The sequence below is a fragment of the Nothoprocta perdicaria genome, unplaced genomic scaffold (genome assembly GCF_003342845.1).
Source record: "Nothoprocta perdicaria isolate Ctin4 unplaced genomic scaffold, notPer1 scaffold_59, whole genome shotgun sequence".
Taxonomy (NCBI): Eukaryota; Metazoa; Chordata; class Aves; order Tinamiformes; family Tinamidae; genus Nothoprocta; species Nothoprocta perdicaria.
Window position 1 is genome coordinate 3489032 of NW_020455854.1, and position 14398 is coordinate 3503429.

Below are 14398 nucleotides of genomic sequence, written 5' to 3' on the forward strand. Positions count from 1 at the left end.
GCTGTGTGTGGCAGCGCCGCTTGGTAACTTTTTCCCGGCAAACTATCCAAAGTGTCCAAAGTATTATCAGGGCTCTTGACTGAGGGAAGGTGACAGGCATTGAAACTTGGGAAGCACAAGCACTTAGGTAATTCCCAGTGTACACACATCCCCAGTTGTTAGTGCATTAGCCTCCTGCTGCTGTGCAGCCCGCTGAAATCTGCGGGAGAACAAGATAAATCGCACTAACCTGGCTTGATTTGAAGGGAGGGCAGGGCGTCTGCACTGCAGTTTTACTAGGTCACTTTGCTGGCATAAAATACATTGTGCAGGTAGTACCAATAGTGCAGCTTGTTTTATGATTTGTTCTTACACCTGATTCATTTCAGGCCTTCCAGGAAGTTTTAAGAAACTTACTAGTCTCTAAGAAACCCATTCACATTTATTTTCTGGTTCAGATATAAGGCAGAACGTGTCACATCGGTACCATGCCATAGCAACAGGCTGCCACGAACCACTAGGGTCTGAGCAGTAGGATCACTTAAAAGGAAAATACTCTTTAAGGGAATGTGTTTGTTTAACTACGGTCATCCTTAGTCCTACAGACACTTTCTGCTCCACAGCAATACCAAAATGTATATGTTGCTGCAGTTATGGTAGCCTTTCCGTTAAGGAATATACTGTTAAAACAGCTGTAGCACTATTTTGAGCTCTTGATGTATGTACATATAAATATATACATGTACGTATCTCCAAGACATAATACATGAAAGTGCCAGTGTAGTTATACAAACTAAGCAGCTGTTAGGTGTTTGTAGCAAGCTTTATGGAGAAATATAAAGTGTTTTGTTAGAAAAACAGAGTAAGAACTAGGCAAGCTTTCAGGTGCATGAGTATTGGGACCTTACAGCTTTGTCTGCTTTTTTTTTCCAACTATATTTGAAAGTTTACTTGAAAGATTTGCTTGACCCACAAACACTATATACTGAGCAGATATTTCATCAGTTCTTGGGGTTTTTTGTTGTTGTTTGTTTGTTTTTTTTTTTTTTTTTTTTTTTTTTTTGGAAATTTGAATCAAAGACACACAGATATCATGCTAGCAGATTTTTATCAAGTTACTCTTGGAATAATAAACCAAAAGAAAGCAAAGAGTGTCCGAGTGTAGAAAAGCAGAGCTGTTTAATGCAGACACAGTACAGCTGCTTTGATTTGGTTGTGTTTTCAGTGTTGTCCAGGATCTACTTTTCAGGGAAAAAAAGCCTCCATTTTCTATTATGCTGAAAAAAAAAATCCATGAAAATAGTTTCTTCTTTATTTTTAGTACTAAGCTGTGGTACTTGCCTCCCACACAGTAGTTTATTTCCTTTCCTGAGATAACTGCATATTCCATTCCCATTCCCCTATTTTCACGGAATATTTTGGGTACTTGCAGCAGTAGGCAAATTTGATTCATTCCTAAGTATACAGTGATAAACAACAAACTGAGGAGTTCTCAGCTTGAAGATTTAGTTCTTGGGTTTTTTTCCAATAATTTGGACAGTGGCAGGATCCAGCTGTTAATGAGGAAATTACCAAGGGTGATCTATGTCCTGGACATAGGGGCTCATAGAATTGTCCGCAGATACTCATTTCTAACAATATGAGCAATTATTTCCTCTTAGCCATCAAGTTAAGGTACATAGAGTTCTTTCTAGGACCTGTCCAGATTAACTTCACAGTTAAAAAGCAAGAGCCTGCTAACTCCTTATCCTCTTGTTATGAGTGTGATAGGAAAGCTTTTATCAAGAATAAATCAAGTCTACTTGTACAATTAGTTTCCACATCAACATTACCTATTTTGGCATTCATTCTCATTCATGCTGAGGAAAATATAATTCCTACAAAGTCAGAAAATTAAAGTAGTTCATCAAAATATCTTCATGTAATCGGTAGGAAATGTTTGTAATGAAAGGAGAAATCCAGTAGTACAAACCTAGGTTTGCCTTCTCCAGAAAGAGTCCAAATTTTAATCTATATTTATGTTTGTGGACAAGGAATAATTCAATTTGCTCAGACAGACTCTCTCTTGGTTAGATCTGCTAACATCCATCTGCTGTACAGAATATCAGAAACTGTTCAAAAATGCTGCCAAAGTTACAGTCAATTATTAGTCCACATTATTGGACTAATTAGTGCAATGTAGCAAAATTAGCTGTCCTCCAGCCCAAAAGACCGGAGCTGATGTAGCTTTTACCCCGGCCTTTCTGCTTGCAATAATATGTAGGTACTGAAGAATATGTATCCAGAGTATATTTTGCTCTAGAATCATCACCTTGGTTTCCCGGGCCCCTTATTGCTTAAATTAAATCTAGGGCAGAGTTCCAGTTAATGATTAGCAGCTAAGTCAAGTGAGCACCTCAAAGTGAAGTTGCTATAGAAGCACTGCCTTAACTAATTATGTCATTACTGGAAAAAGAATGATTGAAAGCCAGAGAAATTGATTTGGAGCTTTGTGGTCAATCATTCTGGAACTTCTAAATGGTTTCCTGAATATGAGTGCTCAGAGTAGGAAACAGCATGTAATTAATTCCACTGCAAACATGCTCGTTATTGGCAAAACGTCCACCTTCTGTCTGGACTTGAAAGAGTAATTCTCCTCTCGCAAACCCAGTGTTTGTCCTCTCAAGCTGTGCAAACTATCTGCTCAAGTTCGATCAGCAGGTATATCTTTGAGGCCTTCATCTTGATGACCTCTCCTTCTAAAAAAAAAACTTTTATGATAAATTCTTCAATTTTTAACAGTATTCAAGTTTCAGTTTTTTAGCTCATATAATCCCAAGCATTTACATGTTGTTAGGATACAAGTGAACTTTGCCAATAAAGTGATCCATGGGTGAATGTAAACCAGTGAAATTAATTGATCACTATCACAAAATAAGTACTATCACATCAACTGTTGCCAGTTAGACTCTTTTTTCAGGAAACAATCACATTTTCTGTATTTTTTTCATGACAGCAGAACATAATAGAAAACCAGTTTACCATTCAACATCCCAACAAAAATAGATGGATCCTGAAATGTATTGTTCTTTTAAGCAGTTTCTGTTAATTAAATTACTTAATTACTCTGTTAATTAAATTACTTAATGACTTCCCCTAGGGATTAAGAGAAAAGTTGAGAGGCAATGTATGATTTTAAAACAGAGCGATTCACTGTCCTTTGAAATTGCTGGGTTTTGAGTAGATAATCTGAAGTGGCCTCTATTGTTTCTGCTACCATTTACTAAGGAAGAGTCTGCTCTTGATGCACCAGCCCTTCTACATGTAGGTAAAATTAAACTTTCTGTCCACAATGCTGCTTGCTCATGAAAACATCTTCTTTTTAACTATCCAACTGCTTCAGGGTCTCATGCAGGTATCTCATAGTCCTGAATCAATATAACATTAACAAAAACATACAATTTTAAACACTTGTATATATCTACTATAATCACATAGTAAAAACTGAATGAGGTTGTTCTATATTTAAGAATATATAACAAAGCCTTCCAGAAGTATAACTATTAGAATTATTCACTGTAAAAGTAGAAACCAAGTTATGCTAAACAATGACTCCTGTTGCAGCAAGTGACATTTTTATGCTGATAGGATTCATGGTTTTGGTCAGTATACCTTCTTGGTTGTGATGTTTCCAAACTCAAATTGTAAATAAAGATGACTTGCTTTTTTGAAAGTTTTGTGACTTTCAGATCTTTCAAGAAGGTTCATAATTGTCCCTGAACTTCATATCAGGCCAAACAAGATTGAATTGACTTGATTCTGCTTTGTCCTGATTTTTATTTATTTATTTTTAATTTTAGAATTGGTAGAGTTTTATCTAACTCTTTTATGCAACTATCATAGTCAGACATGTTATTAATTTATGGAGATATCTATTTATTGCTTTGAGTTTGTTGCTTTGTTAGCCCCTCCATTAAGAAATTATTTTAAATTAAGAATTATTTTAAAATTAAGATTTTAAAATACATTTTTATATTAAAAAAAAAAAATCTCAAGTGGTTCCTAGGAGATATTGGCTGTAATTCTAGCCAAAGCACAGATGCAGAGAATTTACAGGCAGCCACTTCTGAGACCTGTTCTGTGCTCACGTCTTGCACTTTATATAATTTATCCTCCTTGCCGTGCATTCTACAGAGCCCATTTCTACTGACTGTGCTTGATGTAAACAGAATTAAGTGAAAACTAATTCAACATCTGTTCATTCTACAGTCCAGGTACACTAGCACTGGAATAATGGGGGCTGATGCATTTATTCCTCCTGACAGTCTTCAGTTTGCTTTTGCTGACCTAATGAAAGAACTAAATGTACTGCTGTCTGGTAGACAGGTAGGGAAAGGCAGGTCCTGGAAAATACTGAAAATACATCCAACGGGGATGTAGCACTGCACAGTGCAAGTACCAGAACGTGTAAGATCATGTGAACGGTGTTGCTTTAACTCATCTGGTCATTCCGCTTAGAATCAGCCTGTTTCTCTTAACCATTTCCAGGGAATCAGGTAATCTCCAGCACAGGCTGCGGTGCCCACGCGCCATCGGAGCCCCCAGGGAGCCTGCGGGGCTCCACGTGTGCTCAGAAACCGCCCGCCTGCTCCTTGGCTATCGGCTGCCCTGCGGACAGACCCGAAACTCCGGCTCCGAAGCTGCTCCGCTGCTGCACAACAGCACGGGGCTGTGGCGGATAAGAGAGAAACCTCCCCCGCTGCCTCCGCGCAGCTCTTCTTGAAGAGTTTTGCAGGGGCCAAAATACAACCTGAGACCAAGTAACTGTGAAGTTACTGCCTAGTAACAGGGCGGCAGCGAGACCGGCGAGCGCTGCAGCGCGGGCCGCCTCGCCGCCGCGGAGCGACCTTCCCCGAGCGCGCCCGGGCGGCGTCAGGCGCGCGCCGGAAAAGGCCGCGCCTCCAAAATGGCGGCGCGCGGCGCCGGGCGGCGGGGGAGGCGCAGCCTGGGGGCGGCCGCAGCGCCCTGAGGGCCCGGCCCGGCCCGCGACTCGCCCGGCCCGACCCGGCCCGACCCGACCCGCTGCAGGCGCCGCCGCGGGACACGCGCGAGATGGAGCGCCCTTGTCAGTATCCGAGAAGATCCTGAGATTCCCCGTGAAAAACAAGACCCCTGGAAACGGTCTTCTTGAGCACGCAGTGCCCCCTGTTGCTTTGCAGGCCTGCGCTTAGTTTTAGCGTATTGCCTGTTTTTTATTTGTTTGCCTATTTTTTCCCCTAACAAGGTAGTTGCAGCTTTTCCTGCAGACGCAGAGCGTGGCCGTGAGCTAACAACCACTAGCCGTGGTTAACCCGTTGGAACACGGTAGAGTACTTGTGCATTGCAGCTTTATTGAACTGGACACTAATCTGATTTTTATCTTTTAAAAAATACCAATGGGCTAATATTAATGCAGTATCTGAATTTGACTAAAAACTGTTTGCATTTGTTTTTAGGCTTAATATCCTGAAGTGCAAATTAAAGCCTAACTGGAGCATGCTGGAGCTTGCACAAATGCAACTTGCCAGAAAACTCAAACTCTGTCATGAAATAACCGTGTTGAACAAACTTCACTTGATGTGAACTAAAAGAAGAGTAACAAATCACTTCATACGAGCACTTCACAAGGGGCTGTTTTATTGTTGTAGATGTCCGTCTCACCAGTTTAGCATGGTGGATGTAGCAGAGAAAGAGATTATGGACAACCTCACATTTAAAAGTGATACTGTGCTCTCTGATGTTCACTTACACTGTCCAAACAAAAGGCATCTCATGGTGCGACTGAATGCAGCTGGACAACCAGGTAAAGGATGTTTTCTAGGCTATTAAAACTGTATTTTAAGAGTATTCAGCTTTTTATTATGTCTGAATCCTTCAAATTATTGATATGAATCATTTTGTATTTTTTCCAGTTAGAAGCAGTTGCTTCCTTCTCAGCTGTTTCAGAGCAGACTAACCAGATTTGCATTATGATATTAACCAGGCAAATTAAACCTGTTCATGTAGACTTCATAGACAGCTCATCCTAAAAAAGAAATCTTATTTATTTATTTTAATGGATTTCATACGAAGTTCAGAAGAGCAATGGCCTTGAATGTCTGTTACATAATCCAAGAAATCAAGGCTGTAGAGGAAATGATCTGCTAAACACTTCTAACCCAATGCCTGCCTTAGATCTCTATCAAATTGCCAAGGAAAATGATCTTGAAGTGATAGGAAAATGTTATGTAGAAAAGTACCTCTCCTTTCTCTGTGACAGAAGTGTTAACTGTTGTTTTTTCAAGCCCGTTTGTGACATTCAGATTAAACTTTTGCAATTATTTTGTCACATATCAATGTTAAAAGGCCGAATGTAGGCCGAGGAGCATGACAAAGAAGCTAATAATAGTTTTCCTTCGTCTGGCAAGGTCAGATCATTAATATAGTTGTATGTTAGCATACTACTTGCCATACCTGGGCTGTGATTTTGTTTGGTGCAAGGAGCATTTCAGTGCAATGAAATGACAGCATGTCGTGACAGGCCTGAAGTTACTTGATTGCCCAAAGCCTTCTGAAGTGATAAAAAATATATATAATGGGTTTTTTGTTTGTTTGGTTGGTTTTTTTTTTTTTTTTTTTTTTTATAGAACATCTTGCCTTTTTTTCTCTCGGGAAATAAGTGTTAACCCAAAAAGTAAACTTTTGCTGTTAGTTCTTCTCTGAGAAATAATTTGGAAGAAGCCATCCTTTATCCAAATTGTGAGCATTAATGTTATTAAATCAGATGAAAATGTGAGCTGATTCAAGCAATAGACTTTGAACATTTTTCTTTGTGTCTTCTGTAAGGACTTGTCCTTACAGAACTTAATGCTAGAAATTAGCTACCTGTATCTTTAGATTTTTAGTGTGTGAAACACGTGTGTTGTCATGCATTTGGAAGCTGCATATAGATTCTGTTTTTATTGCAGTGTTAACCTGCAACATACTGTTTTTCTTGTCTTCCTGTAGTATTCTTGTCACATTTCAAGCTCCTTTGGAACGCTTACAACTGGGCATCTGAGCAAAATGCAAGAGAAGCTACAACAGAAAAAGAACAGCAGTACAAAAGCAGAGGAGAGTTGTGTGACAAGGACAGGAATAATCCAAAAAATGAAGGAGAATTAAATATTAAAGGCTTAGAAGTTCTGCTAGATGAGGATGGAGACTTGGAAGTTGTCCGAAGAGCTCAGGATGCCTCTGATTCAGAAGAGGAGGATCTATTGAGGGATAGGGTGTGTCCGGTAATTCTGGTAAGAGGGGAAGATGATGCTTTCGGAGATGAAGAACAAGAACACACTTGCAATGATGTCATTAAAATAGGTAAGTAGTAGGCTTACCTTTAAGGGTAAATAAAATAAATACCTGTTTTGTAGAATAAAAATGGATTTTTACTACTTCATAAATGAAGAAATAACAGCTGTCAAATGAGATGTGATAATAATTTCACAATATTATGCTGAAAATATACCGTTAAAAACACCGTTTCTCTCTAGACGAGTGTTGGGCAATAGTATAGCAGAGAGACATGTCGCTGAGTGCTCCAAGCCTGAGTGAGTTAGACCTGCCATGTCCCTTAGTGGAGTTTTTAGCTTTCTTATGTTGAATGAGACCTTTAAGTCCTTGATTAAAATGAAAGAAAACGTAGAATTATTTTCAAACTTGCTGCTATTGAACTTATTTTGGAGAACATTTTAAAATACTTATTTCTGCTTTGCTTCCATATTCACAGAACATACTATGGCAACCCCTTTGGAAGATGTTGGTAAGCAAGTATGTGTCATCTTTGTAATATCTTGCTGTTCGTGGATTGTGCTCCAGAAGTTGCCCAGTTTATTTGCCTCTCTGTCCTGCAGGTCTGGCGTGGAGCCTTTCTTCTTGCTGATTATATCCTCTCTAAATGGGACATGTTCAGGTGTTGCACAGTCCTGGAGCTTGGAGGTGGCACGGGAATTACAAGCATCATTATGGGAACAGTTGCAAAGAGAGTTTACTGCACAGGTAAGACAGTTACTTTAAATATTATTCTGAAACTTAATTTAGAAATTTGTATGAAATTTTCATGAAGCATTGCATTCTTCCTGGGGCCCTCACCATTATTCATTTTTGGTTAACAGCTGTTTATTTATAGGTATAAGGTGAGAAAATTCTTGCAGTTTTTCTGTAAATAACAATCTGAAAAAGCAGTACTAATTTCAGGGGCAAAAGTTTGAGCAGGTTGTTTGTTTTTGTTTTTCATATTGGTGTTAGTTCAGAATGATATTCACAGAATAAAAGAGGTAATTGGTGTTTTAGTGGCTTTTTCTTTAAGCGTGACTCAGAATTCAGAACTGAAAACCAAAAGTAAGGACGATCCTAACAGTTATTAGAGAGAGTTGCTCTAAATTGTCCCTAAGCTTGAGAGAATTAACCTGAGAGTCTGGAGATGTATATAACAAATATTCTCCTTTTGACTGTCATTATCACCTTTTGCAGATGTTGGTGAAGATCTTCTGGCCATGTGTGAACGTAATGTTGCATTAAACAAACACCTGATTGAGCAGGGAAGTAAGTGCAATACAGTCAGTTTTTATGCATTTGCTTATATGTGAACTTCTTTGTGATTAAGTAGTACAAGTTACGGACAATCTACATGTTTACAAGTAAAATAAAACTCTTGTCTTGGTTGTAAGTGACTCACTTGTGAGTTTCACTGAGGTTCTTAGGAGAATCATAGACATCCAGAGGCCAAGAGAGCTGTTACATGAGCAGAATGTAGATGGCAGAGAGAACTGTGGAATGGGAAAGGATTTTGCAGGATAGACATGTAAGAGAGAACGTAAGGTGCATGTCTGCCCCTCAGGGTTGTCCTACCCTGAGATGAGGTGACTGTCTGATAAACAATTTGATGTTCAGTCAGGCCCAGCGTATTTCATATGTCTCATAATACATCTTAATCATTTGTTTCACCACAGACTTTGACTCTTTACTTCCACTTATGTATCTCCCCCTGCCTCTGTCCCCCCTCTTCTGCCATAGGAAGTGAAATTAAGGTTAAAGAATTGGATTGGATGCGAGATGACTTCTGCACTGGTAAGCAGTTATACTGGGTCCATTCAAATGGTTTCTGCAAAGCTCTCAAGAATGGGTCTGGCAGTACTCCCTGCTCTAGAAAGATAGCTTTTAAACACTGTGGGATGCTCCAGGCACAAGATAGTTTCTAGGAACATTATTATTGTGTGGACGGATTTATGTATTGGATGAGAATGGAGCAGCAGTAGCTGTCCTGTACTTTGGGAGGTGCAGACCAGGCTTGTTTATTATATGGTAATAACTCTGCTTTTTAGGCTTTTTGTAGCATGAGTACAAAAGAATCTTGATGTAATGCCTTCTGAAAAATAGCTCAACTATTGAAACAAATAGAATCATACTTTATACTTGCAAAAATCTTTGGACTTTAAAAATTTCTGTTTCCTGGAAACATTTGATACTGTCTGTAGAATGGGGTATATTTCTAAACTTTCAAAGAAAGCTTCTAAATTTTAACAAAGTTTAAAATTTAAAAAGCATGTCTAAACAGGAAGCTTGTTCAAAACCTAGATGGGCCTTTTGAATTTAAAGCAGTACTTAGTCTAGTTATTCTGTTTAGTCTAGTTTATTATTTTAGTCTGGTTAAAGTCTATAACCTTGCTACATGCTAGTAATTGCAAATTTTTAAGACAAAGAAAACTATACTCTTGCCAGTCAACTTTGGAAGACTTGGATATAAGAGAAGGCAAAGGGCATCAGGGAATGTCAGAGAATGAATAAGTTGAGGTTTTGATTTACTTTTAGTAGGGTGATGGATAACCTAAGAGAGAATGAAAATGTGTCTCTCCCATCTGTCAGGTATTCAATATGGTTAAATCTGAGTAGAGCTGTTCTCTTTGTTGCAGATCCTGCAGCTCCTTATAGGTGGTCTGAAGCAGAGATTGCTGATTTGCATGACCACTGTACTGTGATGATGGCAGCTGATGGTAGGAAATACAAACAGTGAGCTCTTGAACGTTTAAGCATCATTTGCAATAATTTAAACATATCTATTTAGCTTTTATTTTTCTTCCCTGAGAAATGAGGCCCTGTGAATTGTGATGGCTAGATTTTTGGAGGGGGACGACTTTTTTTTTTTTTTTTTTTAAGGTTTGTGGTAAGGTATTTCTAGGCTGAGAGATATTGCTTAAGTTTTGTAAGGTATAAGTTGTCTGATAGAAGTGATCCCATTGGCATGAGATAAACCTTAAAGAAGGCTTGATGTAAAGAGCAGCAGCCAGTACTGTTACGGAATCAATTGTTGCCATTAAAAATGCTGTAGGATTTAAAATAGTGTTTTGATTAGAGAAATCTAATTAAAGGCTGTTGTCGTTTCTTATGTAAGGTTTAAGTAAATATTGCATTTGAATGTAAATACTGCATGCTTGTAATCTTTTTATTGTAGTGTTCTATGATGATGACCTGACAGATGCCTTGTTCAGAACACTCTATAGAATCACACATAACTTGAAAAATTCTTGCACAGTTTATTTATCAATAGAAAAGAGGTAAGTAATTTCAAGAACCTAAACAAGCAGTAAAAAATCTCCATTGTTTGGAGATTGTAAAAAAATCTCCATTTTCCTTTCACCAGCTGAGCAAAAGCTGCCGTATCTCTTTGCGGCGAATTACTTTTTTCATACTTGCTTGATTTTTATGCATTTAGAATTTGAATTTCAGATGAGTTAATTTTCTATTTGTCTTGCATCGAATAGATAAGTCTGTGGTTATAGACCAAAATCTTCTGTAATGCCAATAGAATTTAATGTGTGAGATCAAAGATTTAAAAGTTTTGTTTTTTTTTCTTGAGCAGTGGTCTGTTGTAGTACGCTCATAAATACATTAATAGCCCTTGTTTAAATCTCTGGAGATGTGTAAGCAATAGCCCTTTGTGTTGTTCTTTTGGGGCAGAATTACCTACAATAAGTGGAAAAACTAAAAAGACTTATCCCCGAGTTATTGATGTGCTAATCTTAGTGTAAGTCCTGAGAGTCAAAACCAGAACAAAACAAAATGGTAAGATGAACTAATAAAATTAGGAAGTCCCACATTTTCGATTAGCTTAGGAAAGTTACATAGCTATTTAAAATGTAAGGATAGGAGAGAAACTTCTGGTGAATTATTTTCTTGCCAGGCTGAACTTCACTTTAAGACATATGGATGTTACATGTGAGGCCTACAATCACTTTAGAAATACTCTAAATGATCTCGAGAACCTCCAAGATGGAAAAATGAAATATATTGTGGAGCCCATTAAACTCGATTTCTGCCAGTTTCTCATTTATGAACGAACTGAGCAGTTGGTAAGTGACATTCATTAAAATAAATGTAATGTGTCAGGCTAATTATCTCAAATTATTTTTCTGCTGTTTACTTAACATGAAGTAAGAACAGAAGAATAAACATTAGCTCCTTATTTCTGTTAAGCTATTTTAAAATGATTTCTTGTTTTGTACTTACATAACCTATACTAGATTTATATAACATGCCCTCTTGTATCACTGAGCAGTATAATGACTTAGATTATTTCTCTGCCTTTGAGGAAATGAGTTCAATCTGCATTACTTTTAGAAAAAAACAAATTTTGAGCTTGACTAGAAAATGGGACCGATATCTCTCTCATTTATTTGCTTTTAATGAGCTCTTATTTTATATTGAAGTAGTTCCTTTACAAATTCAGGATTAAGGAAATAAGGCTTCAATGTTCAAGTCAATTAGCTCTACACTTCTATTACTTGGAAATTTCTGGAGAATGGATAATTGGTGTTTTTCATTTTTGTTATCCTGCAAAGGGAGAAGTGTCAAAGAAAGATATTCCTGTGAGCGCTAGTGTTGCCCTCAATAAATGGAGGATTTGGGGAGTTGTTTTTTTTTATTATTTTTTTTTTTGGGGGGGGTTCTTTTTAATCATATCTTTACAGGCATTGTTTAAAGTGTCTGTCAACACAAGCCAAGAAAACGAACAAGATTCTTAGTCAAAACTGCTGAAGACATTCAGACTAATGAAATTATTCAGATTAATGAAATTATATATAAAAAGGATTTTAATTATGCTGTTTTTATTTAAAAATACTAAAAGCATAAAGGAATTCACTTGTATCTCAAAGATATTTTTCTTGTTACTCTAGGAGATTAAACAAATGGATTTACTATGCAAGTACAGGGAATGGCTTAAAACTTGTCTTAGTGTGAGTGTTGAACTTCTATTCATAATCACAATCTACTGAGCTGAGAAAATATGTGTGTGTATTTTTCTTTCTTTTTTACAGGAACTGTGGAAGGTCTTTGCTGAACAGCTGACGTGACTGGGACATGAGAAAAATAAAACATAGTTTGAGAAAAGATAAAGGCTTTTTGGATGCCAAATTTAAAATGGATTCTTGTCCCAAGAAAAGGATTTTTTTCTGGTGGAATCATGTTCTTGGAAAGTGATAGCTTGCTTCAGTAATTTATATTTTCGTGCTTTGGACATGGTTTCTGTATCACTTTCTGTTATGAAAGTATTTCACACTGGTCCTCAGAGTACAGATCCAAAACAATTTCTCTGCCTGATAATACCCCATAATGTTGCATCTTGAACTGTGTCAAAGCTGGGGTGCTGTATGTTCTTGAGCTTTTGTGATTTAGTTCTTAAATTCTGACAAAGAGCTATCTAACGTTTTTCCATAGGGCTGGTTTGCAAATGTGCATTTTCATTTTTCGCTTTCTGAACTTAGGTGCTGTTTCCAGTCTCAAGCCAATTCCATGTTATTTATAGACCTGTTTGAAACTGTCTTCCAGGCAAGGCTTAGTTGTCTTTAACAGACTCTTTGTTTCCCTATCTTTTAAGAAATCCGTTTATGAAATACAGTCTTTCAATTTATCCTACCAATACCATTCTAGTTTAGGGCTACTGTCTTATTTGTAAGGAGACAAAATGCATTTAGGTTTAAGCCTCTCAAAAAAGATCTTGCAGGTATGTTTTCCTACTGGCAGTTTAAGCTCTTCTGCCCTTGCCAGGCTGAAGGTGGAAAGATTTCATACCAAAGGACTTGATTCCATTCTTTAAATGTCACAACTTTTGCCCTCGGTACATTTGAGGTTGGGGAGCAGCAGATGAGCGGTGTCAGAAATGTCTTGACTGTACAGATGAAGTCTTCTGTGTCCTTGGGTTTTGGGTTAAAGTAAAACATATTGATCAAATCTCTTCTGAGCAATTAAAGAAGCCAAAACTCATAATGTTTGCATTTTATATTTTTAATGCCTACTATTGCATTATATTACTTGCCACATGTACAGTTAGTGAAGCTTTTTTGTTGTTTTCTATTTTTTTTTTAGCTTTATGAGAGTGTTAATAATAAACATAATATATGAGGTGGATGTATAATGTGGGTAACAAGCCCGAAAATGCTAGACAGGCACAGGACTTCCAGTTCATATAGTTTATGGAAAACTCAAATAATTCAGTATTATGAAGTTGGACAGTCTTGGACTATAAGCTACTGGAAAAGAATTTGCACAATTTGTTGTGAAATGTTGAAAGACCCTTTTGGAAAATTCATATACTTTTTGATCTCCTTTGATTTAGCAAAAAAAAATAAAAAGGTTTTGCTTTCATTAGCAAATTACTAAGTGTCTCTTGCCAGTGTCATTCATTCCTGCAAGTTGTTTACTCCTGTGAAGAGGAAAAGACCATGCACACTGATTTGAAAACTTCTTACTATCTACTCCTCAGGGGCAATGAGAATGAAGAAGTTTCATTTAGAAAACTTTCTACACTGGTCAATTAAGCCATTCTGCACTGGAAATACTTCAAATCTGTAGTCTGATTGGTCAACAAAAAGGATCATGTTGAGGAAAGATAAAGACAGTGGGCGTGGGAAAAACCTAAACACTTTTGGTGCACTTATTTCTAATAAAAATGTATAACTTTGGGGGAAAGAGGGGGAGAAGTGCATATTGGAAGGACACACCATCAGCCAGTAGGAATTCATATTTGAAACAAGCTGATTTTCCTGTTTATGGCCCTGGTGTATATGGATGGTACATACGCTTTCCCAACTCCCCTCTTCAGATGAAGATTCCAGCACTCTTGAGGGATCACTGTTCTGCTTTTATCTTGTGAGAGGGACATGGATAACATGATGGAGATATCGGTCAAAAGAAGAACTAGATCTTCTTAACTTAGATTATTACACCTTAACTTGCCAGTAGTGCTCATTTTATTTCTTTGAACTGTCTGTTGCTGTGGAATGTGGAGAGCTGCTTTGCTGTGAACCTGTTTGTGTTTCATTTTGTAGTAGAAAGAGAAGTTACTTAAGATGTAATTGCATTACCTAATGTATTATGTATATTATCA

The 14398-nt window shown here is 37.5% G+C and overlaps 1 protein-coding gene across 4 annotated transcripts; it reads left to right on the forward strand.

The window, feature by feature from the left end:
• Positions 1-3231: 3231 nt before the first annotated feature.
• Positions 3232-13558, forward strand: METTL22 (methyltransferase like 22). 4 transcript variants are annotated; one of them, XM_026049075.1, is made up of 11 exons: positions 3232-3282; positions 5646-5800; positions 6985-7335; positions 7745-7785; positions 7869-8013; positions 8488-8559; positions 9031-9084; positions 9927-10007; positions 10466-10568; positions 11195-11363; positions 12330-13558. In XM_026049075.1, exons 1-11 carry the CDS (start codon positions 3263-3265, stop codon positions 12363-12365), a joined length of 1227 nt encoding a protein of 408 aa, XP_025904860.1. In that variant the 5' UTR covers positions 3232-3262; the 3' UTR covers positions 12366-13558. The 4 variants fall into 4 exon arrangements, with proteins under 4 accessions (XP_025904860.1, XP_025904862.1, XP_025904863.1 ...); XM_026049077.1 differs by having other exon boundaries at positions 3268-3282; positions 5454-5800; XM_026049078.1 differs by lacking the exon at positions 3232-3282 and adding an exon at positions 5155-5322.
• The last annotated feature ends 840 nt before the right edge of the window (positions 13559-14398 follow it).

Coding starts and splice junctions, on each gene's coding strand:
- METTL22 (XM_026049075.1), top strand. CDS start 3,263: ATGCACCAGCCCTTCTACAT. Junction 8,014..8,487: donor AAAGAGAGTTTACTGCACAG/GTAAGACAGTTA, acceptor CACCTTTTGCAG/ATGTTGGTGAAGATCTTCTG. Junction 11,364..12,329: donor ATGAACGAACTGAGCAGTTG/GTAAGTGACATT, acceptor TCTTTTTTACAG/GAACTGTGGAAGGTCTTTGC.